Raw genomic sequence first — 26,890 nt, 5'->3', positions numbered from 1 at the left:
TTAATGTTCCTGATTTTCTTGCGTGATTCCCGTCACGAGGAGGAGGTTACAGGCCATGAACTGCACGCTCAGTACATTGCTCATCTGCCCAGTATATACACCCACGAGTTCGCTGGAGGAGCCATCGGCAGGTGCGCTGCAGTACGAGTTCCTAATGTCCCAGACGCGCACGGAGTTGTCCATGGACGCGGATGCGATTAAACTACTGTCTGGACTGAAGGTGAGGCTGGTGATATTGTCCGTGTGGCCTCTCAATTCCTTATAAAGGGTCCCAGAGGCCAAGTCCCAAAGCTTCAACCGCTGGTCCTCGCCAGCTGATGCCAGGTACTTACCGTTGGGAGAAAAGGCAAGTGAGAGCACGGGGCCACGGTGGCCTGTGAAGAGCCTCACTGAGTTCCCCTGCTGAGCACTCCACAGCCGGACAGTCTTGTCAGTCGAGCCTGTGGCTAAGTAGTTAGAATTAGGGTGGAATTTGACACAGTCCACATCTGCCAAGTGTCCTGCATATATTCTCAGCGGGTACGTCCGATCGAATGACCATAGCCTCGCAGTGCGGTCGTGAGACCCGCTGGCGAAGTACAGGCTATATGGGCTGATGTCCAGGTCCCATACCGGGTAGGCATGTCCTTGGTACAACACAGTGTTGGTGAAAGTCCCGAGGTCCCAGTACCGAATGGACATGTCTTCGGAACAAGAGAGCAACCCTGAGCTGTCCGCGAGGAACCTCGTGCTGTACACTGGTCCACAGTGTCCCCGCAGGATCTTCATCTCTGTGCCCGCACTATTATCCTCATCATCCTGGCAGAGTTGGGTGGGGCGGCAAAGGAGACACACAAGAAAAAAATAAATTATTTAGTCATCTGCTATGGGAAACAAAAGGAGGGGGAAAAAAGATGCAGCTTGAGAAACAGCATCTGCCCAGTAAAGGAAGAGTGGTCTTGCCCGGGTGAGCAGCCCAGGAAAACAACTCAGGCTGATTCGAGTCCCTTTGCAACTTAATTTCTTTCCTTAAATCCAGCTTGCAGTTAAGACTACAGCAAATCAAAAGATATGATTATTATTACAGAGTTATGACTGAGGATCTTATTCTTGTGTTGAGATTTACTTTTTATGTTAAGTGCTTAGATTTCTTTTATTCAGTGGGCCTGTTTCACCTGTCAGTTATGGTTGCTTTATAAACCATATTGCTCCCTGCTGCTAGTCCATTAAGAAAAATTCTGACATGTTTATTATGCCCATGACTGGGGTCAATGATGAAGGCAGATGTGGTCTCATTTCAAGATTAGTAGTAAACCACTGTAGCAATTTTGCCAAAATAAAACCTGGACATAGGAATTAATAGTAAGCCAGGAAGGTGCAGATAAACAAGTTACACAGGGTGATGAGCCATAAATTGCTGGTGTCCAAAAACAAATAAAGATGAGGCTTTAAAATGATGACTTTCTGGAGGGTCTCAAACATTGTTCCAAAGTAAATTCAATTCTGAACTCAGAATTTCTTGAACAAAGCCAAGTCGCTCATGAGGTTCTTGGAAATAAATTCCTGTGTGTTGGGTAATTAAAGAAGAGCAGCCGGTAATGGCACTGGGGGAGAAAGTCCCCCCTTCCCTCATCTTATTTCTCACAACGATACTATCTGTATTGAAAATCCATTTTTCCCCTCATTCTCTCATAATCAAGTTCCTTAAAACTAGAGCTGTCTCTAGCCTGGAACTCATAAATTAGAATGGGTTAATTAAACACTAGAAGCAAGTAGAATAAGATGAAAACTTTTGAACCAATTTGCTTTATGGGCTTGGAAGTAAATATTGAGTCTTAGGTTCTTGCAAAGGAAAGGGCATCCTTCTAACTTCTATTAGAAAATTATTATATTCAAGGCTAAACTGAACACCTCCAGTATATACATGTTTGAGAGTTAAAATAGTGATGTCCATAAATTTTCAAAATGGCTATTCCAGACACTCAACATTAAAAATACATAAGCATTTGGGAGTTTAAGGTTCTACTGAGTGTTATCAAGAATATTAGTAATTTTCTTTTCCTAAGGGGGTTACAACAACACTTTAAAATTTAAGAATGAGGGCCTCCCTGGTGGCGCAGCGGTTGAGCGCTGGGTTGTGAGGCTGCCCGCAGTCTCTGCAGCGCCGGTTCGATCCTCGGCTGCTCCCCGGCCACTGGAGGAGGGTCCCACATGGCGCGCAGACCTCTCCTGCCACCCGCTGCTCCCCTCAGCAGTGTACTTTGGTCTTTCTGGCTGCTCTGCTTCCCGCTCTGTCTCTGGTGAATTTGCTCACCCTCCCGCGCTTCTGACTGTACCCAGTGGTTGTATAAATAAATAAATCTTAAATTAAAAAAATAAATAAATAAATAAATAAATCTTTAAAAAAAAAAATTCAAGAATGACTTATTGCTGCTCTACATCAGAAAGTTTATATAAGAACTATGGGCACAAAAAACGACCCCAGATGAATTATACAAGATCCTTTGAAGGTTAACTGTGAATCAGAGAGCCAGTACTATTTCTGAGGCTTAAGTGGTCTTCTTTTGGAGCAAGAAGTTATGGAAGTGGATCTTCACCACTTCAGTGGGGACATAAAGAGTGATGAAGAGAGGAGGGTGCACCCTAGTGCAAGCCAGCACTTCCCGGTGGTCTTGATGACTGTCTCAAGCTTGTGGAAAGGTGCCTGGTTGATCCTGTAGACCAAGAAATGGGGAAACCAAAATGTTCCGCTGGCTATCACTATCAGTTCTTGCCAGGACCACAGCTTAAAATAACCCAGCCACATTTTCTTCTGTGGCTTAACCTAGTCCCTCAAGGCCCCAAAGCACAGTCGAGTTGAAACCCTAACCCAGCAGCTGATTCATATGAACCCCATCCACAGATTCTCTCTCTTCTTCCTCTCATGTGAACAGGACAGTATACCAAAACTCCCTACAGTTTTGACCAAACACTCCATAGTAAACTGGCATGCATCCTAAACAGGAAAATTTTAACTTATAAAGTCTATTTGTGTAGCAATATGTTATATTATATACATTATACAGCATGCATAATATAAAAATGGAATATATACAGAACTTCAAATATTGTTTTATGCATCTTTGAGCTGTAGTTTACAGACCCCTGCTTTAGACCATGGAGTCCCTAAAATTCCTAGACTTGTTATGGCTGTCTATCCTTGGACTAGGATGTTCTAAGTGCTTCCTTCAGCTCACACTCCAGTCTTTTCTAGATTAGGGATACTTTTTGGGATCTGAAATTCAGCCTTGGCTGTTCTGTCACTAGTTGTGAACAGAACCAAAAAGAATCTAACATGGCTGGGCTTACTGAATACTATTAACACTGACTTCGCTCCTTTTCAAACTTAAAGATTACCAGATTGGGAAAGAATCACTAGACATTAAATGGACTGAATGTTGGTGCTGGATTGCTGGGCTAGGGGGCAGGTGGCAGCTTGTAATGAAGGCGGGGATGGACATGGCACTGAAAGCAGCAAACCCTTGATTTGTTATCTGTGGTTTTGCTAGGTCATGCAATTATGAAAAAAAAAAAAAAAAACAGTTACAAATCAACAAGAACAAGTTGGATCTTAGCTCTATCTGCATTTTGTATGGGAGGAAGGATGAAGAATGTGGGCCTCACTCTCCACTTTGAGTGTCTGTGGCAGGAGGAGGGGAGCAAGGGGTGACACAAGGAGTACTGCTATACCAACTGACAGACTTTCAAGGTCGATCCAGATTATCTTCAAGCTGGAGATAACAGAAGCTACAGAGTGGTGCTGTTAATCCAGTTTTATTTGGCAAAAATAATAGAGAAAAATTTATGCTTACATAGGACCTTTAGGTTACTTTTTTTTAAAAATAAGATAATTCACATACTAAGTTCACTCTTTTAATGTATAGAATTCCATGCTTTTGAGCATATTCAGAGTTGTGCGACTATTGCCACCATTTATTACAGAATGTTTTTATTACCTCAAAAAGAAGCCCTGCACTAAGTAGCTGTTACTCCCCATATCCCTGTCCCCAGCCCCCGGCAACCACTAATCAACTGTCCACCTCTACAGATATGCCTATTCTGGATATTTCCTATACATGGGAAATACATGTTCTAAACAACATTTGGTCCAAACAGCTTCTTTTACTTATCATAAAGTTTACAAGGTTCACCCAACATTATAGCATGTACCATGTTATGTATCCCCATTGCTTTTCATGACTGAGCAATATTCCGTTGTATAGTTATAACACATTAACAGCTGATGAGCATTTGGAATGTTTCCACTTTTTGGTTATTATGAACAGTGCTGCTGTGAGCATTTGCATGTATGTTTCTGTGTGAAAGTATGGTTTCAGTTCTCTTATGCATATGCTTAGAATGAAAATTGTTGGGTCTGATCATAATTTGAATAGCTACTATTATATTATTTTATCTACTAACAAGACATTTTATCATCTAACAGTTATTACTTCAGAAAGATTAACGTAGAGATTGCAACCAAATTAAACCAAAAATTTTAATTTGGTTTACAAGGTGTTTTCTTACTTCCTACCATCTCTTTGATCCAGGTGCCTTCACCATTTACTTTTTTACTTGCTTGGCTTCTACAGGTATGTGAGTTTGCGACTTCTGCATTAAGTTTTAAATTTAATTGTGAATTCTGCAAGGAAACAAGGAAGTCTAATTCTCACTGAAGAAACATTAAAAACCTTTTACCAGAACTACTTTATACTTTGGGAACTCTCTCCCAAAATGTTCTTTGTTAGAAACCAAAAAGAAAACTTCTCCAAACTGCTGTGACAAAATGGGGGAGAGAGGTGAGGATGCAGAAATATCCAAAACCGAAAACCCCTCAATGTAATAAGAGGATTTTGACTTTAGTTCTAAAGTCAAAAACCGAAACAAAAACCAAACTTTGCTCTCAAGGAAAGTAGAGGCTAGAAGCTATAATACCTTTAATATGAATAATGATGAATAAACCAAAAGATACATAAACAACCATTGCTCTGATGTCTTGTTCCCCTTGGGGTAGATAGTACCTCTTACCCAGCTGTCATCTGCAACGCTTTCTTATCCTTGGCCCCTACAGTAATCTAGTAAGTTGTCTAGTCCACCCAGCCTGTTCCTCTTCCATTGCCATTACCTTAGTTCAGGCTGCCATGATCTCTTACAGAGGCTGCGCCATAATGTTTCCTGCCTTACTCTCCACGCATAGCCCCATCTCGAGCCATATTTAATTTCTTTCACTTTCTGAAATTTGTCATGTTATTCTTCACTTCTGGACCTTCAAATATGTACCTTCTGAAGCCTGGAAACTTTCATAGAACAAGTCACAGAGCTAGCTTTTAGTGGTAACCAGAATCTCATTTTTTTAAAATTTTAGTCTAATGTCCTTTTCATTTTTGTATTTACCTTTCCATACTTATGTTAATTTTTAATGCTCAGAATAAACACATTCAGGATCATCAATGTTAGTAAGATCATAGTTTTTTTTATTTACAAAAAACTGAAAATAAATGAGGGCAATATCTCTCAGCTATATGTGAAGATACCCTAGAACTGTCTCCAAGGAAGACAGAAATTTGATAATTTTTTTTTATATATATTTTTTTAATAGAGGCATGTTTTATTTATTTATTTGTTTGTTTTTGTTTTATACATGCACTGGGTACAGTCAGAAGCGCGGGAGGGTGAGAGAACTCACCAGAGCCAGAGCGGGGAGAAGAGCAGGCAGAAGGACCGAAGTACACTGCTGAGGGGAGCAGCGGGCGGCAGGAGAGGTCTGCGCACCATGTGGGACCCTCCTCCAGTGGCTGGGGAGCAGCCGGGGATCGAACCAGCGCCGCTGAGGCCGCGGGCAGCTTCGCAACCCAGCGCTCAACCGCTGCGCCACCGGGGAGGCCCAGAAATTTGATAATTTAAATACATGTGTAATGAAAAAAATTTTGGAGGGTACTATAAAAATCTAAAAATTAAAGCTTATACTTTAGAATTTCAGCTCTTATCATAACAAGGTCCTTTAATTATATTATCTCTGTTGCAAGAAATAAAAATTCAAAGGTGACTCAGAAAACAGGATATGAAAAGGAGGGCTTTATGCATCCAATATTCCTGATATCCTTATCAGCAACTATAAATCAAGTGGTTTTTTTATTCCGTAATTTCTTAATTTTTCAATGCTGAGCAAAATATTTTCCATCCAATGTAAGTTGAGGCAAGTCTCTTGAATTTCAGGGGTCACATGGCAAAAATGTTCTCGCCCACAAATTTTGTGGGGCCACTATCAGAGGAAGTAAACGGTGAAGTTTAATTTCCAGCTCCCTCTGCAACATGTTTCTAAGGCAGCGGTTCCTGGTGGCCTAAAATGGTGGCTCTCTTGGCCTGCCTTTTTCAACGCCCATCCCCAAATAAAACAAACTATAGTTACACTGACTGATGGATCAAACGTCAACTATATTTGCTGTGTATTTTTTAAAGTGGAGGTCCAGGACACCCCAGGGCACATGAAACCAAAGGACTTGTGTTAGTCTCAGAAAAGCTGACAACACTCAGTGTTGGTGGGGGTAGAGAAATCAGTGTTTTATCTCTGATGAAACTATAAAGTGGCATAACTTTCTGTGGGGAAAGTGATATTAATTTTTATGATGTAAAATGCAAGTCCTTTGACTCAGTAATGATCCTAAAGTGATCCAGGAAAGTGACCCTACGTCTGTTGCTACTTGCATGAATCACACACACATACACACACACACACCCTCTCACTGTAAATCTCAGTGTCAGCTAAAGGTCTTTAATCAGGCTTAGCAATGTTACCCACATTTCAGATGCTAATAAATACTGAGCAGTCACTAATAATATTCAGTTAGTATTTTAAAAATAGTTTTTATCTCTTCCAAGGCTAGGCATGAACAAGTACTCAATGACTACAGGTTATATGAAACTAGCTTGGCTTCAGTTATATGGTAAGGGAAATAATGAAGTCCATTCTCTGTTAAGACCTGTCATGTCTGGTAATGTTATTCTAAGCAAATTAATAAGGCAGGTGTAGGGAAGAAAAATGATATTCATACCTCCTCCTCCAGAATATCACAAGCCAAGTGGATGCGGGACACGTCAACTTGATGGGGTTCTGATTTTAACTTCTTAGATCGTAAACTCCACAATTTTATACAGGAGTTGTCAAACCCAGCAGCAAGCAGCTTGCTGTCTGGGGAGATTTCTGCAGTGTTCAACAGCTGCTCTGTGTTATAGAAGGCATAGAAACAGATGGTAGTGAGGGAGGGTGGGCCATCCTTGACGCGCTTAATGCTTTCCTGCAAGACCTCCAGGGCAGCCTCGTTCTGCAGAATAGGGGTGGGCATGTCAGTGGGCTCTAAGCCGTTGCCCTCACTTCGTGAGGAGCTGCCACTGGCATAGAGTTGATAGTCTGTTCTCTTGGCAGGCTGCACGTCAAGATGGATATGCAAGGTGAGGATTTTGCACAGGGCGGTGTTGTTGTCACTTTGGAGGTAGCGGATAAGGTAGTTGTAGCTGTCTTCTTGGAGACGGACCACGTACTTGTTATCTAGGAATGCTCGAAGCTTGAAGTTAGACAGGATGTCCTGGATGGTTTGAGTGGTCTGTAGCTGCTCAATGACATCCTTCTGGCTAGCATTCTGCAGAAACATTCCATGGAAGCGGCTGTAAAAACTTTCCACTGTGCTCTTGGGACTGTTCTGGACCAGGTTGAGATGGAGGTAGACAAAGAGAGGATAGAGGAGAGGCATCACTTCGTGGCTATGCTGGGAATCAGAATCTATAATAAAAAAAAGCGAGGGCTTTATAATCAGTTTAATCTCAAAGAACAATGTGACCTTCCTGGGGGACCTAACATCACATCACACTTTGTTGGGACCTATTTTCTGAGGCTTTTCATGGAGAAGTCTGGAAACTCAAAGTCCAAACCTTTTGACTAAAGGAGGAAGGGCTTAATGCCCTTCCTGAAGTCTGGCAAACTCTGAAGTCTGGCAAACCTGGGCTTGAAGCTAGCCACAAATCAGGAATTTGATGCCCAGAAAGGTTAAGTGACTTGCCCAAGTTTTCATAATTCAGTAGCTTGTACTCAGGTTGTCAAGGTTTAGTATTTTTTTCCAATACATTAGTGCTTCTCAATCGTGTCTCTCAGACCTCTGTGGGTCTTTAGATGTATTCTTAGGAGACTGAGTTCTTCATAGAAACTTATAAACTTGATAATTTAAAAAAACAGTCAGTACAAGTATATTCAGAATTATCTGGGTGGTCTCTTTAGCAAGTAAGTATAGACATGCAATTTCAGTGCTCTGTTTCATTTCGGTTTCCATTAGCTATAGTAATATCAAACTACTTTTTTTTAGTGGGTCCATTAACATGTCTGGCTACGTAGGCCTGCATGTTCTAATGCTCAGGTGACAACTTTCATTCATAATTGCTCTGTATCTGTCAGTGTACTCACTGTGATTTTCTCTGTTAAAAGGTGAAAATTCTCTTTTGCAGTGATAATTTACAACGGAGACATTTTCATGTCATTAGGCATAAACCATTTACTAATTTGAGCTTTTGATACCACAAAATGATGTGACAAAAAAAGTTTAATGGCATGGCTAATGAGGAAAGCACAGAGTTGTATCTGACACCTAACTAGGGAGGGCAGAGAGTGAGCTGTGAGGGGCAAAGGCTTTCCAATCACTCATTCAGAGAGCACTCTGGGGCACAAGCAGCTCAGGGAAGGCATGAAAATGACCTGTGTCATAGCCATCGGGATCATCCCTCTGCCCATTTGGAACAGCAAGTTAGTTCTGGCAAAACCCATTTGTTACTGTTACTACAAATTTGAACTTAACTGCTTTTGTGGTTCTGCTTGCACCTGATTTGTAAATGAGTTTAGATTTCATAAAGATATACAGTAAACAGAGGTTTTGTGCATAGTGTAATGTTTGTAAATATTTAGATGAATATAAAAATGATTCACATCAGCACTCAGCACTTTTTTGTGTTTGAAAAGGAACCCAGACATGGTTTAAGACTCAGGAATACTGCACTAGGGAATCCTGCCTCCCTAATTCAATGACACATGACACTAGCATGTTCTAATACCCTGTTCCTACTTTACTAAGGTGAATTAATTGCATAATATGGACATTTTAGAATAAATGCATCTACTCATATACTTAGAAGATGACCTTAAATTACAACAATGATTCCACTAAACTGGAAGTTAGGACTGGTACTTTGCGCTCTTCATGCCTTTGAATAAACAGGCTAAGAAGGGAGTTACTATTCTAGCTGCAGTGACTGATTCTGACCAGAGGGGAAACTGGACTGCTACTGCATAGTGGAGGTGAGAAAGAGCAGGTCTACAACACAGGTGATCCCTTGGGGCTTCTCTTAACATGATCATGCTCTGTGATTAAGGTTAATAGCAAATGATAATCCAATCTAGGTAGGACGAGTGCCAGGCCCTTTGGGAATGAAGGCTTGGGTCACCTGCCAAGTAAAGAACCAGACCTGTGGAGGAGCTTGCTGAAGGCAAAAGGAATACAGAATGGGGAGTGGGAGAAGGAAGTTAGCGATCAACTCTGATTATGTGACCAGTTACAGAAATGTGGACAGTAACAGTTATGAAAATCCCTCCTTATTTTGTTTCTGCATATGTGTATAACTGTATTAGTATTCTTTTTTCTCTTATCTCCTTATCATGTAACATAAGTTACACTGACTTTATAAATAGTATTTCCCTCCATAATACAGATGGCTCTCAACCCACTCAGATGAAAACCTCAAGAAAACCAAGACTGACCTCCCTGGAAGAAGATAGAATTCTGCCATGCAATTGCTTTTGGATGTGAACTGCTACACTTCCCCAGTCTGGCCTGCTGGCCCGCCCTGCAGATTGTGGACCTGCTAGTCTTCTAGATGTCTTTATCCTGTTGGTTTTGTTTCTCTGAAGAACCCTAACACTAATTTGATATTTCTTTAGATACTGTAATTCTTTAGAAGAACTAAAAAATATCTCTAACACCAATTAAAAAAACTAAAGATTCAATTTTTAACAGTTAGACTGCCAATATATTTTTTGCTGGGATGAAGGATTGTTTTCAATTCTTTAAAATCTTAGTTTCGGGCTTATTTTCCAAAATGTATGGCATTATAATTTGATAAATTGTTCTCTCTAGTTTGAAAAAAAGCAGTGCGCTATATAAAAAAATTCAACCAACATAAATGTGGAATTTCAATGTGGAATAAGGTCAGACACACATTAAATCTTAACTCTCATTTTTAATCTTCCCTTGCAATCACAGAATATACTTTATATTTTACCGAAGGCATGTTTTCAGTACTGCTGTAATTATATTTTTTTCTAATTACAAAAGTAACATATCCTTTGAAAAGTGTGCTTTTCCTTCCTCCATCCGTCTACTAAATATGTAGCAAATGTCTATCAGGCGCCATGCTGTGCTGGTGGTGGGTGACAGGAAAATAATTTCCCATGGAGTTTGTGCAAGTTAGTAGTAAAAAGGCCACTACAGGGCCTCCCCGGTGGCACAGCGATTCAGCGCTGGGTTGTGAAGCTGCCCGCAGCCTCTGCAGCGCCTGTTCAATCCCCAGCCACTGGGTGAGGGTCCCACACGGCGCGCAGACCTCTTTTGCAGCCCACTGCTCCCCTCAGCAGTGTACTTCGGTCCTTCTGCCTGTTCTGCTCCCTGCTCTGGCTCTGGTGAATTCTCTCACCCTCCTGTGCTTCTGACTGTACCCAGTGATTGTATGAATAAATAAATAAATCTTTAAAAAAAAAAAAAAGGCCACTACATAAAAAAAAAAAAATGCACTTGAGTCATTCTCCAGCATTTCTCTGCAAGGCTGGATGCAGTGACATTACACCCAGCCATTGTTCTGAGACACCACACCTGGCTCAACCATTTATATCCCCAACTTTTGAACTCTTATTCCTTCTCTTACTCCTCAAATGCTCACTTTGCTTTAAAGAATTAACTCTGAGTGTATGCCCCCTGTGAGCCAGGCACCTTCCTTCCACCACGGTGTTAAGAGGCACAGCTGGCTCCACCCAGGTTCTAATCCAGAGAGCCTGACTCTGAAGTCTATGCTCTTCCCACTACACCTCCTGAAGAAGAGGGTCAACAGCAGCAGGTAGGATCACAGAATCTCCTAACCACAGAAAACTTGTGGAGGAAAAATACATTGAGAGAGCAATAGTCATGGGTACTCTGGTCTTTTCCAGTATCATCTTCTAAGACTTTAATTTGTTCTGCCATTAACTGACGCTGAGTTCTTTATCATCAGTATGTATCTTTCTCTTTAACTCCAACCTTAAATGTCCTATTGCACGTCATATAAGTATAATATCATTGTGGCAACAATTTAAAAAAATGAACGATCTGACTTATTTCTGCCTTTTTTAAAAAAAGACTTATTTTTGCGTAGAACTGGGGTACAGGCCAGAGGTGTGGGGGTGAGAGGATTCACCAGAGAAAGAGTGGGGAACAGAACAGGCAGATTGACTGAAATACACTGCTAAAGGGAACAGCGGGTGATTCAGCAGAGGTCTGCTGCGCCATGTAGGTTGCTCCCTTGTTGGGGATCAAACTCGTGCTGCAGCGGCTGGCAATAGCTTCAAAGATTGTGTTTTAACCCCTTGCTCCACCAGGGAGGCCCTATTTCTGCCTTTTTTCTGGTTTATTTCTCTACTCAATATACCTTAAACTCCTCATCATCACAGAGGCGGGGCATTCTCAGCTCTTTATCCTTTACTCCCAAGCCCTGGAAAATCTACCTTGGTAATTTAAATATGGAACCAAGGCCCTGTTCCACTTCCACAAGACTGTCCTTTTCTGGTCCTTTTCATCTGACTTCTTAAGTGCCAAGTGGAGTCTGGGCTGGGCTCCCCAGCAGCCCTTTCACAAACCCTTTTATAAAAATTGCTTTCAACCAATACTCAGTCAGAGGTTGTCTCTGTCACATAAGAAGAGTTCACACTTCTAGGCCTTGTGGGTAGGTCCTTTATGAGTCTGCTTTCAGTGTAACTGGCTTTATCTCCAATCTGAAAGCCTCATTCTCAACAAAGCTGATTCCTTCATTGTTCTTGTTCAAAGAATCACCATCTCTGCCCATGTGCTGTGTCTTTTTCATGAATTCTGAATCCCACTCCTCCTCTTTCACGGTTTACTGAAATCCAGCCCATTTTCCAAGGGCTAACTAAAACCCTACCTCCTACTCAGTAAAGCCTTCTTATCCCCTCTAAATCACCTTCCCCTCTCATTCCAAATGTAATTCCTACAGGTACAAAATTAAGCAGTCAGTTTCATACTGGTCTGTGAAAACACTTCCATTATATTCAAACTTTACAAAAAAACATTTACTTTAGCTTTTTTATGTAAGAATTAGCTTCCAAATTAGATTAGAGTCTACATTTTATGTTTTATCTCAGTGCTCAGGCAATTCTTGCTCATTTGATTGGGTTGACTGCTCTTCACAGACCTGAGGGTGGAGAAAGTGTTCCAGGAAAAGCAGTCTGTAACTGGTCAATTTATAAACGTTAACAGATGATAAAAAACTAAATAAAAAGTAGTTGGTAAGGTAAAACATCTACCCACTCGAAATGATCTGTAACTAATGGATTAAAGAATTAAATTATAGACAAAGTAACAGACGACTTTGTCAGTTTTGAAAAAGATAAGAAATAGCAAAGGAGAAAGGCTGACAGATTACAATCCGCCAAAATTTCTGGGCAAAGAAAACTATGAGATGAGAATAAAGAAGGTACCACATATTAGGAAAAAACAGCACTATCAAATATAAGGGGTCAATAACTATTCTACATTAAGAGCTCTGGCAAATATTTAAGAAAAATGCCAAAGGCCTAAAGATAAATTTGAACAGAAAACTTTGTACCAGGATGAATCATATTGGTGGTCAATGAAACATATAAATTCTTCACTGTAAGTCATCAAAGTTCTAATAAAATTTCAATTGAGTCTATTTTATTGTAGTTATGCTCTAACAAGTAAAAAAATATAAATAAAAATCTATAATGTCACTACATTCATCACATGAATGATTTTTCTAAAAAGATTTATTTATTTATACAAGCACTGGGGTACAAGCCAGAGGTGTGGGAGGGTGAGAGGATTCACCAGAGACAGAGTGGGGAGCAGAACAGGCAGATGTACTGAAATACACTGCTGAGGGGAGCAGTGGGCGAGTTAGGAGAGGTCTGCTGCACCATGTGGGCAGCTCCCTGGCCGGGGATCGTAACTCATGCTTCAGTGGCTGCGGATAGCTTCATAAACTGTGCCTTAACCACTTGTGCCACCAGGGAAGCCCATGAGTGTTATTCTTAACCCAAATAAATTTCATGGCCATGATAAGAGCCCTTTCATGCATAAGTACATGGTGTGTGCCACTATTACAATTATAGATCTGGGGCTTCATGTTTGCCCATCAAACGGTATGTGCCATGTCTACACAGTCTGCACTATTTAGCCCCGCATGTAGTGCTTACATAAACACAGGCCGAATGAATGAAAGAAAAAGGATGAAAGAAGCCAGGCATCTCTTTCTCAACCAGTTCCCTACTACTAAAATGGTGGAAGAAATCTATCATGGAGAGATAATACTTCTATTTTAAAAACTAAATGAAGTAAAGATCTAAAAACTGATTTAAATAATTGAAAAAAGGCTGAAAGCCTAAACAACTAAAGTCAACAATTAAATAGCTCATTATCTCCAAGTTCTTGCTTACCTCGGAATGAAATGCTTCTTAAAATTCAAATTTTCTTTTTTTATCCTTAGTGGAGATGGAAAGCAGCTGATCACTGTTCTGAGATATTTAACATTTGTATCACATAAGGATCTTAATGGAATTTCTTTCCAGTTTAAACATAATAGACTCTTTTTACTAAATCTTTAATCTTTTTCACTTTTGTTACTATTTAACAGATTATTCTGTACTTACAAATTCCATCACTCAACAACTGTGAGGCTGACAAGATAACCCACTCTAAGAGGGTTTTTATTTTGTAACCTTTACTTCCTGTAACATTTTGGCCATTTTCCCCAACCACAGGATACAGGCAATGTGAATATTTTCCTTTAATTACTAACCATTTTTTAAAAAAAGATTTATTTATTCATGCATACGAGAACCAGGGTACAGGCCAGATGCGCAGGAGAGTGAGAGGATTTACCAGAGATAAAGCGGGGAACAGAACAGGCCAACTGACTAACCATTATGAGGATTAAATAAAATCAGGACAACCCCAAGTGTGTGTATACTAGGTATATTATTTTGGTTTATAATGATCACCTTATATGCATGTTTATCCTTAAAAATTATTAGCCCTAGGATTGTTCAAATAAAAAAAGAAAAAGAAAACAATTCCAAAGTATTTTACCTATAATTTCCCACTAACCAATACCGGATTTCTCTTAATTCTTTGTGGGCAGAGAAGGTTTTGTATTTCTTAAACCTCAAGGCATTTTCTGTCAATAAGTATTGAACAAAAGACTGATTAATAACCAGAGTCAACATGGTATCTGATATTGCAATCGTCTTTCAAATATTAAAATTATAATCAGTCATCTCAGGACTGAATAAGATCTCTTGGTTTTGTCTTGAACTGCCTTCTTCACAAATGAGGAAATGAACACCCAGAGAGGCTGACTCCATTTTATTAAAACGATTAATTAAAAAAGTATAAAGAGAGTTAGGAGAAATAATTGGCACTCATATTTACTTATTTTCTGTTTCAGTAGTCATTACACCACCCACAAACTGGTTTAAACCACAACTTCTAATTTTTTCATCTTGCTCATTCACACAAACTATTGTCTTGCACTTTTGGAAATAAGGGGAAAAAGATCATTTGAGATATACTAATTATTATTGAGATCAACATACATTTCAAACTGTTGCATTTAAGAATGTTTCTCTAAATAGCTGATTTACCTTTGACTTATTCAACACAAGTCACAGGTGCTGTACTAAGGCCAGGGATGGAAGAATGAATAAGACACCCAAAGCCTTTACCCTTGCAAACTTTAACCTGGTTTAACTTTCCCAGAAATGCCAACAGCTTTGATTCAAGGACTATGTCAAACTACCTTTGAATCCCTAGTACTTAACCCCATACTTGGAATATAGTAGGTTCTGAGGGAAATGTGCATTCTTCTTTCTTTACAAGAAAAGTTCCTTGTGCTGAGTACTTACCGGTGAGAAAATTCCGCAGTCGTCCAAACTGTACTTCATATTGTTGGGGTTCTGCCTGGCAAGGGGCTGCAGACACTATGTTGGCACAACCAGATTCTGATTGGACTATGGAAGAGATACATGAGATGGGGACAGGAAAAACAAAATTATTAACCCAGTATGTGGCAGGATGGTTGGAGAAGGTGTTGAATATGTATCAATGGCAATTGATGTTCCAGTAAACTGTCAGCTTGTTGGAATTCTGGTTGAATAGGATCGACTGATGACGTATGTCTATTTCCTCTCCCTCCTGATATTCAATAAAATGATAGTGAAGGAATGAAAAGGTATAAAGTACAGGATAAATAAGCTAAGAGAGAATAGGTACACAAGTTCACAAGAGACTGATCTGGAAACATCTGACCCTGTTTTGACATTTTATAGTAGTGTTTATTTTCAGTGATTGTGCTGGGTACCTTGTGGCCCCTTTCAATCTGAAAATTCATGTCTTTAAGTTTTGAGAAATTATCTTGAATCATTTTGTTGATTCTCTTCTATTTTCTCTTTTTGGGACTTCAACTATTTCAAGGTTGGATCTCCTGAATGGATCCTTTAATTTTCCCTTGCATATTCCATTTCTACTTTCTGGGAGAGAACTTTCCACCCTCCCATTGCTATCAAGTATTTAAACTTATAAAATTTTCTGTTGTTCTTTGAATGTTCTTTCTTTTAGCATTCTCTTCTTGTTTCAAAGCTAGCAAGGATGGTGTTTTTAAAGTTCTCTTTTCTCTGCTGCTGCAGTCTGCCAAGTTGCTCCTCACTGTTTCTTTCCATCTCTATTTTTTCAAAATAAGTAATTAGTTTCTTCCAGGGTCTGAGAGCACTACACGTCAGCTCATAGCTCAAAGTGAGGCACTACAGAGCTGCTGGAAGCTCCATGTGTTCATCATCCAGGAAGACCTATGTCAATGTCTTTAGGGCTTTTCTCTTGGGTAGGTCAGATTCAGGAGGGAGGAATCTTTTAATCGCCTTCCTGCAGGATATGTGTCCGACTGCCAGTGATCTGGGCAGTGGAAATGGAGGGAAGAAGGCTGGAGTCTCAGTATTTGGTACGTAGACATACACTTAATTTCCACTCTGTGCTTTATGCTTTCTAAAAAGAAAAACAAAATTTCCTTACCCTTTTTGCAGGGGGAAAGAGGACACTGGGAACAGTGGCTGGGGGTGGAGAAATACCAATTTTAACAATAATCAGGATGAAACATGAACACATTTTAGAAGACAGGAGAAAGTCATTGTATCCTACTAGGCCTCAGAGACACAGCTGGAGCAGAAGGACATACTGGGAGGCTGCACAAAGAAGAATGGACTCCTCCCTCATTCATGCTGCCCTCACCTAGAGTTCATTAGTCATCAAGTCCTAAAGATTCCTAAACTATACCCTCTCCTCTCTATTCCTATTACCTCTTCCTTAACTCAGGCTGTCCTCACCTTTCACTGGATTTCACTAAGGCCTTCTTAACTTGCGTCCCTGTTTAAATTGGGGCCTTTCCCAGTTAACTCAGCCACCAGAGTGATCTCCTAATAAAGCATTATATCTAAACTAAGACAACTAAGAGGAACGAAGCTCTGGAAGGCTGTAAACTAGTGATGTTCCTATTTTCTATTAATTACAGCACAGAATTGTAGTCCTTAGGGTCTAAAGAAAACAAGGTGGCAGGAGATTATAAATGTATAGTAAAGGCTGTGATAGCTCCAGGCTAGAAGCCAAAGAGGAATAGAGAGACCCAGGCCCTGAGGGTCTCGTAGGATAATAGTTCAGAGAAGAGAAAGGTGCATAAGGCACCAGGCACTGACAAAGCCACTTAGCATTCAGAGGAGGGCCATATGGCAGGAAGTTTAGAAGTGGCTTCGAGGCCAGTCAGTACCACTCGTTTGTTGCTGGCCATGGAGGGGTTGGATGGCCTGCTTTCTCCGGGGCTATGTCCAGAAGAGAAAGGTAAGTAACTGCTCATGTGTCCTAACATGACTTCTCCTGCTCCCGCTTGTCCCCCAGGAGCAGCCCCCAGTTACCTGCGAGGTTGGCCGCCATCTCCTCAGCAGTCTGTGATAGCCGCAGTCCTTGCTTCAGAGGCCCATCTGAGTCCACGTACTGCCGGCGTTTGAGGTAGCAGGACACTGCCATCTGAATCTGCTCGGTGCGCACTCGTTTCATGACCTGCAGGGGAACCACAGGATGCAGAGCGATAAGGGGGCATGGGGGAGCATCCAAACCAACCAGGACTCGGACGCACATAAAGTAAGCAGTACTTTGCCACACAACTAGTTAAGGGGCCTAGTTAACATGCAAAACTAAGCTCAATTACTGACCTGGTGCTCGCTTCTATTTTAATATCTATTTTCCCAACGACAATACAGCCGGCTTCAATTATGGAAAATAGGAATATCATAGATAACAAAAACCCCACAGATCACCCCCCTACTCCATTTAATACCACTGATTTCAATCCCCCCAGGGAACTACTCATTAGAGATGCTATCAAAGAGCAAACAGGACCAGCTGAATTCCAGGGCCTTTTACTTCTCCTGCCTACTCAGTAAGAGAGGTGTTAATTAGCAGTGAACCAGCCAAAGAAGCAGGCAGGAGGCATTACAAAATCAAAGACCGGAGAAATTCAGAAACTAGATAAATAAATGTTGGGAAAGTGAGAAGTTAATAATGAGGAAAGGGAAGATTATGTATTTCACTAATAGTAAGGAAAAGGCTGCCAGCACTGAGTCAAAGATTTGAGTGTTTTCATATTAATTATTTTATTTACTGCTTTAACTCTTTACTTGATGCCAGTACAGAAAAGCATCAAAAATGATAACAAGGTAGGCGCATTTGTTAGAAAGTCTCATGAATTCTTATAAGAAAGGAAACAAAAATGGTAGAAAGAGTGTGGAACAGGACAGAATTATTTTTGATAACTCAAACTAATTTGAATTCCTCCCCTCTGCCTCCATTGAGGGCAATTTTCTTTATTATCAATGACAAAAATATCAAGAAACCTGATAAGCCATGGGCCTCAAACATGGCACTGCCAGAAGTAAGGAATACTGCAGTCCACATGACCATTGCCAGTTGCATGAATTTTGCCAATTCACTTGTTATATAAAAATGATTTTCTGGGCCTCCCTCATGGCACAAGGGGTTAAGCACAGCACTATGAAGCTACCTACAGCCTCTGCAGCATGAGTTCGATCCCTGGCCAGCCTGGCTGCCAGGGAGCTACCCACATGGCGCAAAAGACCTCTCCTGTCTCGCCCGCTGCTCCCCTCAGCAGTGTATTTCAGTCAGTCTGCTTGTTCTGTTCCCTGCTCTGTCTCTGGTGAATCCTCACCCCCTGCACCTCTGGCCTGTATCCTAGTTCTTGTATGCACAAATAAATAAAAATCTTAAAAAAAAAAAAAAGATTTTCTTTTTCAAGGCCAAAATGTGGGGTTAATTGTAGAATGTATGCAAGGTCATCCATACACATGTGACAGTCCACACCTAAGCAATATTCTTTAAATCAAAGGTTTTCCATTTTTTGGTGTGGAAGATCTGCTTTCAAAAATTTATTTGCATGTGTTTAAGTTTTCAGTTTCAACTATACACACTGGTCTTTTCCTTTGTGATTTCCTCCATGCTTTTATTTTTTTCTTTTAAGATTTAAAGTCCAGGGCCTCTGAGGGGACACAGGATTAAGGTCTCAGTGCTATCGAGCTAGCACCAGCCAAAATTCAATCAGTGAAAATTCAATCCCCGGCCAGGGAGCTACCCACATGGTGCATCAGACCTCTCCTGTCTCGGCCGCTGCTCCCTTCAGCAGTGTGTTTCACTAGATCTGCCTGTTCTGCTCCCCACTGTCTCTGGTGAATCCTCTCAGCCCCCACACCTCTGGCCTACACCCCAGTTCTTGTATGCATAAATAAATAAATCTTAAAAAATATATAACCTGAAGATCTACTTTTCTTTCTTTTTTAAAAAGATTTATTTACTTAGGCATACAAGAACTGAGGTACAGGCGAGAGGTGTGGGAGCTGAGAGGATTCACCAGAGACAGAGTGGGGCGCAGAACAGGCAGACTGACTAAAATACACTGCTGAGGGGAGCAGCTGGCGAGACAGGAGAGGTCTGCTGCACCATGTGGATAGCTCCCTGGCTGTCAGGGGATTGAACTCATGCTGCAGAGGCTGCAGATAGCTACATAATGTTGTGCTTAACCTCTTGTGCCACCAGGGAGGCTGAATTACTTATCAATTCCCTAAAAATCATATATCAGAGCAAACAGTGAAGGTTAGAGACACACACTAAAAAACATATCTACAGGGAAATATCAAATGTTAGAACATCATATATATGTTATGTCAAACCACCGCATATAGAAAGGTTATATTGCCTAAGCATTTCATTTCTAGATTACCAGAGAGTACAAAATATTTGTTAAAAAGGAGGGGCACTGGGTATGATATAGTTGAATTCAGTGATACAATGGAACACATTAAAATGTCCAATAACTGTTCCATCTTTTCACTGGGAACTTGCCTCATTTGGTTGTGGTGTTATTAATCTTTCACTATATTGATGACTTAGATTATCGGTATCTTTAGCAGTATTAGTTTTTCACTATATTGATGACTTATTTTTTAATTAAGATGTGATTTATTAATATGATGATTCTGATAAGCTGAGAGTGGGGATCCCTGCTCTAAGCATTGCTTTGCTGGTGCTGGTCCTTCAGCTGCCTGGTGATGGGCCTCCAGACACACTCTGCAGGGTCACGTGTGGCCAGGATGGGTGGGCAGCCCCATCTACCTGTGGAGCAGCAACAGAAGGCCAAAGCTGGGTCAGCCCATACCACCACCTACTCAGAGCACCATTATCTCACACTGCCACTGAACTCCAATGCGGTGACGTGACCAAGCTGGACTAACAGCCCTGTACACCATGCGACCCTGACACCATGGCTGGGGTGGGTGCAGCCCACAGGGGGAACAAGCTGAGTTCTGAGCTCAGCCTGCTAGAAGGCACCACACTCCTGAACTCCACTGGACATCATCTGCACAAAACAAACTCTGAAAGATGGGGCATGGTAGTAGATTTGCCTAATACAGAGGCAAACACAGCAGAATGGGGAGGCAGAAGAGCATGTCCCAGATGAAAGCAAGACAAAACCCAAGAAAAAGACCTTAAGGACATGGGGATAATTAAACATCTGATGAAGAGGTCAAACTAATGGTTATAAAGCTGTCCACTGAGCTTGGGAGACTAGATGAACTAGAGAATTTAAAACAACCCAAACAAAAGTTACAAAGCTGAAGAACAGTAAAATAGAGCTAAAAAAATACAAGAAGGGTCCCACAGCAGATTGAATGGAGCAGGGGAGTGATCCGCAATTTGGAAGACAAAGCAGCAGAACTCATTCAAACAGAGGGGCAAAATGTAAAATAACAAACAAAACACAAAAACATAAAGATATCTTAAGAGGTCTCTGGGACCACATCAAGAGGTTAATGCTCACAATACAGGGGTTCCAGAAGGAGAAGAGAGAATGGGCCAGAAAAATTACTTGAGGAAACAATAAATGGAAAACTTCCCTCACTGGGGAAGGAAACAGACATCCAGGTATAAGCCCACAGAGTTCCAAATAAGAGGTACCCAATGAGACCCACAACAGCACACACTATAACTAAAAACACAACAGTTGGGGCCTCCCCGGTGGCACAGCGGGTTGAGCAGAGCTGTGAAGATGTCCACAGCCTCTGCAGCACGGGTTCAATTCCCAGCCGGCCAGGGAGATTCCCACATGGCATGGCAGACCTCTTCTGTCTCGCCCGCTGCTCCCCTTGGCAGTCTTTGGTCTGTCTGCCTGTTCTGCTCCCCACTCTGTCTCTGATATATCCTCTCACCCTCCCACACATCTGGCCTGTACCCCAGCCTTTGTATGCATAAATAAATCTTTAAAAAACACAACAATTAAAGAGATAACGTTAAAGGCAGCAAGAAAAAACAACACCAACTTTTGTGGCCAGAAGAGAAATAAAATGTACAGTGCTGAAAAGAAAAACCCAGAGATTCTGATTCAGTGTGGTATTTAGAGAAAAAAAATGGTAATACATACAGAGACTGTGACATTACTGCCCTTCCGTGGTTTGGACCAAAATCAGGATTCGTCGATCCAACCACTTTCCCACCCCTCACAGCGCTTGCTAAAAAGTTGCTTCTAATCTAACTTCAGAAGCTCTTATTCTCCAAACTCTTCTAAGCAATCTAGTTCCTCATATTGTAGCTGACATCAAAATTTTCCAGATTTCCCACTGCCCATCTCTTGTTGTTATAGGAATGCATGCTTGTATCAGTGCATGCCTCTCAGTTCCAAAGCACATGTGGCAAGAGATCACCTCTGACAGGGGGAAAAAAAAACCCAAAAAAAGAACTGTGCAGGGAAAAGACATGGGGAAAGTGACAAAGAGAACAGACCCAGAGCTGACATAGCACCCTAAGGTGGAAAAGTATAGGAGGAGGGGATGATGAGGAAAGCTGAAGAGGGGAAAGATATAAAAGTCATGAAAAAACAAATAGAAAGGAGTGAGAACAAACAATAGTAAAAACTGGCCATACTAGGGACTACTAGAAACTAGCCTGTACATACTGATTCTAAATAATGTGCCCAATCTAGCTGTCCCAAGGGGCAGTTTCTCTGCATCTGAATCACCACTCATGACCAGGGACCTTCTCTGAGGGTGGGCGTGGAACTAACTGGAGGGCCAAGAGGAAGCCACATTAACTGTTTTATAACTGCATCAATGGAGACACCAGAGACATGAGCCCATCAGTTTAGCTGGATTTGATTCCAACGCAAACTTATTTCAAGTGAAATAATTAACAAAGAGTTCTACAGAGAATTCATTTCTCCCTCAACTGATTCCATAGTACCAACATCCATAAATGGACATATGCACAAACAAAAAAGTTCCCCTGAAATAGTCTTTTAAGAGACGCAGACATTGAGACTAACACTGCAATTTCAAGTTACTTGCTTAGTTTTTTCCACAATGATAAAATCTTTCACATTTAAATTGAGATTGGACAGAATTATATCTTTGTTGAGTTTTCATTTTTCTCATGATTTTTAATTTACATAAAATATCTTAACTTTTATTTATTTATTTTTAAAAGATTGATTTATTTATGCATACAAGAGCTGGGGTACAGGCCAGAGGCGTAGGGGGTAAGAGGATTCACCAGAGACAGAGCAGGGAACAGACAGGCAGACTGACTGAAATACACTGCCAAAGGGAGATGCGGGCGAGACAGGAGAGGTCTGCTGTGCCATGTGGGTTTCCCCCTGGAGGGCCAGGGATTGAACTCGTACTGCAGAGGCTGTGGATTGCTTCATAGTGCAGTGCTTAACCCTATGTGCCACCAGGGAGGCCCAAAATACCTTCACTTTTAAAAGTGAAAATAGATGATTACATACTTTTCCCTTCATGTCACATTATATTCCTGGAAACTAAAGGGAGGATTTTGATACAGTATCATACAATAATAGTTGCCAACTGTTTAATATGTTAACAAAGTTGCTATATAAAATCAGGACATGAAAAAAAAATCAGGACATGAGTCTCTTCCTGTCTCAAAGTAACAATTGTCCAGGAAAAAAACCACAGTCCCACTCTTAATACTTAACTGCAGAAATATGGGACTGTAGAATACACTGAACAGAGAGATCTGCTAACACAGACTCCACAGACTCTCTTCACTGTTTACAGATTGCATCCTTGCGCACACACGTATGTTCAAAAATGTATATAGCAGGTGGACGGTACCGAAAGAGACACCCATGAACCTACCACTTCCCAGGTTAAGCACTACACAATTCCCTTTTTTTTTTAAAAAGATTTATTTATTTATGCATACAAGAGCTGGGGTACAGGCCAGAGATGCAGGGGGTGAGAAGATTCACCAGAGACAGAGTGGGGAACAGAACAGACAGGCTGACTGAAATACACTGCTGAGGGGAGCAGCAGGCGAGACAAGAGAGGTCTGCTCTGCCATGTGGGTAGCTCCCTGGCTGGCCGGGGATCAAACTCGTGTGGCAGAAGCTGCGGTTTGCTTCATAGTGCTGTGCTTAGCCTCTTGTGCCACCAGGGAGGCCGGCACTACACAATTCTATGAAATGTCAATAGAGTGTTATATGGCCAGAGTCCCCATTGATAAAGTGGTAGCTTTTAATATGGATGAGTTCAAAATAAATGCAGGCAAATCACCACCACTATCCTCACTATCAGCTCCCATGTCAGTTTAACAAGTACTTTAAAGAAATATTTTTATTTATTTATGCATACAAGAACTGGGGTTTAGGTGAGAGGTGTGCATGTGGCAGTGTGTGTGAGAGAGGATTCACCAGAGACAGAGTGGGGAGCAGAACAGGTGGATCTACTGAAATACACTGCTGAGGGGAGCAGTGGGTGAGATAGGACAGGTCTGCTGTGCCATGTGGGTGAGCTCCCTGGAAGGGGATGTAACTCATGCTGCAGTGGCTGGCTGGTGATAAGCTCAGTAACACTGAGGCTTTAACTCTTGCGCCACCAGGGAGACTTGACAAGGTCTTTTTTAAAGGTATTTTTTTCCCCAATTGTAAATCTAGGCTTAAAAACAGATGAAAAATTATTTCTTATTTTTGTTACATGAAATGTCATGCAAAGTATCTAGTAGGTACTCAAATAATAGTCCTCTTACTGGTTATACTATTAATGGTTGTAGTATCTATCAAAGGTAATTTCAAGTAAGACCTAAAATTCTAGTTTTTGCATTAATCATCATCATAAAGCATATTGAATTAGCTTTGTAAAAGTATAAATCACAACTGAGAAATAAATGTATACTACTTTCGGTTTCAGTCATACCTCATATAGTTTAAGAATTATAACGACCTTTCACATTTAGTCTTTGCTCAGACATGGACTGACACGAATACACATGAACTAGAGGCTGTGCTCTTTTCCCTGGTCTCCTAATAAATAGCATATGAATAAGGCTCATAATCCGGGATTCAGGATGCATTACAGAACCTGAAGGGTTATTTTTGATGGGGGGGGGCGGGTGAGGACAGAAATCATATAACCATGCAGAGAGGACACCAGAAACTGATTTTCAGGGTCCATGATATTCCAGAAGTCTTTTCTCATCAAATAACTTTCCTTTTCGAATAACTATAAGAAAATATCAAAATCAACAAATAACTATGAACAAGAGACACTCTATGGGGGGTGGCGGGCGGGGAAAGGAGGGCTGGGGTGAAAATAGGGCAGGTAATTGTATGGGGAACATAAAAATAAAATTTAAATTATAAATAAATAAATAAAAATAACTTTCCTTTTCTACAGCTTCCCACCCCAGCCATTCCAAACCTGCACCAGTCTCCTTACCCAGCCAGCTGACCTGCTTCCTACCTCAGTGGACTAATTATTAAGACTTGAGATTCCTCAACGCTAGCCACATCAGTCACTTTCTCTTGGTTGCTAAGCATGAGAATCTTCCTTGGATCTCCCTCTCTCTTAGTCACTTCCCCTCGCAAGTCTATCTACTGGCTCCCCCTCTTCCCTTCTTGGTCTGCTTCTCATTCTTCCCATTCCCGGATAGCATGGCATTACTGACACCAGACTTATGAAGTCTCTAGTCAGACCGTCTTAGACTTGAGCTCAAGTCTAAGTCATTTCTACTTGGATGTGGCAGACAACTGAAATTCACTGTGCTCAGATTTTGTCTTCCTTCAAAATCTCTTCCTTCCTCTAGTTTTCCTAGCTAGCGTAAAGGCACCATCATCCACCGCCAAAGCAAAGACAATAAGAGCGCAGTCATCACCTTAAGTTCCTCTCCATCACCCTCACTTCCAAGCCACTCTCTCCTACTCTACACAGTATTCTCTCTTGCAGCCTTACTGCTGTTATTTAGAACAAGCCACTCTCAACTTACCAGCGCAACATCCTCCAACCTCTAGTTCTATCTCAAAACCCCCTTTAGAATGCAGTCAGAGGAGAAGACAAATCTGATTAAGACTCCAATATTAAAATCACCAACCCCTCCAAGACATACATGCCACCCACTTCCACCATCACTGGTCCTCAGTTCCACCAGAGGGAGAGTTACCTCACACAGGGCATTTCTTATCTTTGAATTTATCCTATAACAAATAAAATGGGTGTGTTTAACTTCTGCTTGGCATTCTTCAGTTTATTTATGGTTCATTCTAGGTTTTCATGAACCAAAAAGCCACAAATAGTTGATTCCTATGTTTATACTGTTTTACAGCACAGAAAAATTATTTCTATACAAAACCTTGTATAGAACAGAAGAGTATGGTACAGAAAGGATAGCTACATCATGTACTAGGTTTGACTTATAAAGGAAACTTTCACATATAATCTACTTGCAAACACCACGTGGACAGATGTGATGGGATGTTTTGCTTTCTGAGAACAGGGGGAATGTGTTTTCTGATGTTTATCCTTCTCCCTGAAACTGAATCCAAGTGCAGCAAGTGAGGTTTTGGAGATGCTTTAATGACATAAAAATTTTTATGTGTGTGTCCCAGAGGAGGCGATCTTCAATGTTTCATTCGTGAATAGTACTGTCCACTTGGACTTTCTGCAATGAAGGAAATGTCACAGATCTGTACTGTTCTGCACAGCAGCCAACTGACACATAGGGCTATTGAGCAATTAAAATACGGCCAGGGTAACTGAAGGACTGAATTTTTAATTAAATTAAATTGATTAAAGACTGAGGTATAATATAATAAAAAAGATGTTAGCAATTATGTTTCCCTGAAATAATGTTTATGTAGAAATTGAACACAAGTTCTTTTCCTGTTCATAGACATAAAAGATGTAAAAACATGTCACAACTAGAGTAGGTCAGATAATTGCTACTACTGTATTTCCTGAGCTGCAGAAGTCTGAAGAAAATTTAAATTTAAGTAAATACAAGTGGCCAGTGGGTACTGCATTGGACAACAGTTCTGAGAGCATGGTATTACTTTCTGAAACTAATGAGCCAGTATCTTAGCGTAAAGATGTTAATTCACAAGGTTTTCCAAAACACTTCCATTACTAAATTAAGCTCCAAAAATTAGAACTCATTTAGTAGAAAATGAACCACTTTTATTATAACTGAACAAGATACAATTTTAATACATTTTACTAGAAGGATATCTAACTTGACTGCTTAAACAAAGAACCATGAACGGAAGTTCTCTATAGTGTTTTCTAATTCTTGCCACTGCACCATGTTCTTTAAACCTTCATAAAGTTAAAAATGAGAAGGGAGAAGTGAATTTGCTTCAGTGAAGAAGCAGAACAGGAGATAATCTGTATAAAAAGTTCAACTAAAAGGGTAAGCTCATATGTAAGACAACCTTATCCTTTTGATAGGAAATTAACATTTTTGGCTACCTTAAATTAAAAAAAAATCTATGAGGATGCAGAGGAAATGGTCAAATGCCTGCTTAAAACCTTTAACATATATGTATTTAAAATATTATATAAACATAAATTATATTAATTCATAAAACAATTTTATTTCAACTATTTACTCACATCTTCAACCTCAGTATCTCTGTGGTCACTTGGGTCACTCTGAAT

General features: G+C 40.7%; 1 protein-coding gene across 1 annotated transcript; it reads right to left on the bottom strand.

The window, feature by feature from the left end:
* On the bottom strand, positions 1 to 26,890 carry TAF5L (TATA-box binding protein associated factor 5 like; the record flags this gene model as incomplete). Its single annotated transcript, XM_084253655.1, has 5 exons — positions 26,846 to 26,890; positions 17,294 to 17,438; positions 15,242 to 15,346; positions 7,071 to 7,795; positions 1 to 798 (listed from the first exon to the last, which is right to left on the bottom strand). The coding sequence occupies exons 2-5, from the start codon at positions 17,433 to 17,435 to the stop codon at positions 1 to 3; spliced, it is 1,770 nt and encodes a 589-aa protein (XP_084109781.1). The 5' UTR covers positions 17,436 to 17,438; positions 26,846 to 26,890.

This window comes from Talpa europaea (assembly GCF_964194135.1).
Source record: "Talpa europaea genome assembly, chromosome: 14".
NCBI classification, from domain to species: Eukaryota; Metazoa; Chordata; class Mammalia; order Eulipotyphla; family Talpidae; genus Talpa; species Talpa europaea.
The sequence above is the reverse complement of the archived record's forward strand: the minus strand, read 5'-3'. Positions and strand labels throughout refer to the sequence as shown.